At 74.0% G+C, this 689-nt stretch overlaps 1 protein-coding gene across 1 annotated transcript in view; it reads left to right on the top strand.

The window, feature by feature from the left end:
• Positions 1-277, top strand: part of LOC101634060 (negative elongation factor B) — an 8,156-nt gene extending 7,879 nt beyond the window's left edge. Inside the window, exon 11 of the mRNA XM_012721151.1 lies at positions 20-277. Within this exon, the coding sequence (XP_012576605.1) occupies positions 20-277 (258 nt within the window). The remainder of the gene's footprint in view (positions 1-19) is intronic.
• Positions 278-689: the final 412 nt, after the last annotated feature.

Raw genomic sequence — 689 nt, 5'->3', positions numbered from 1 at the left:
CGGGCCCCGGTCGGGGGAGGAGCTGCGCGCCAGCCTGCGCGCGCTCCTGGTGCGCGAGCACCCGCTGTGGCAGGCCGCGGCCATCGTGCCCTTTTTGCTTCTGGACAAGTGGGCCGTGGTCAGCTGCTTCCGGGACGAGATGGCTGGGGAGGGCTTCTTCCCCGAGCAGGCCCAGGCCGAGCGCCTGGCGGCGCAGCTCAGCTACTACAGCGTCTCGGGCCGGGAGTTCGCGGTCACTGGCTGCAAGCAGGTGGTGGCCAAGGTGAACCTCCTGTAGCCGCGGCCCTGCCCGGCTGGCCGCCCGAGCTGGCAGCGCCGTGCTGGGTCTCAGGAGGGGCCCGGGGCGCTCCCCGCCTCGGCGGAGCCTAATAAACCAGTCTGTGGCTGTCGGGCTGGCTCCCGCTTCCGACTCTGACCCCGCGGGATGGCCACCCGAACCCGCAGCAGGTGCGCAGGGCGACGCGATGGCCATCGCGGGCCTGCTCCCTGCCGGGGGAGCCCTGGCTCCGGGGGACCCCCGGCCACTGTCGCCTTTTGGGGTCCCCACAGTGGTCTGGCCCAGGGGCCCCCGGACTGCTGTGGAAGGGGTGCTCTCAGGGGGAGGCGGCGAGGAGTCGGCGCCGGCGGCCTGGATTCCCCTGCTCTGGTCACCGACCTGCGCCAGGGGCCTCGCGCGCCTCCGCCCGGCC

Source organism: Condylura cristata, unplaced genomic scaffold (genome assembly GCF_000260355.1).
Source record: "Condylura cristata isolate star-nosed mole 26May11 unplaced genomic scaffold, ConCri1.0 scaffold00006, whole genome shotgun sequence".
Classification (NCBI taxonomy): domain Eukaryota; kingdom Metazoa; phylum Chordata; class Mammalia; order Eulipotyphla; family Talpidae; genus Condylura; species Condylura cristata.
This window is presented reverse-complemented; position numbering and strand designations above follow the sequence as displayed.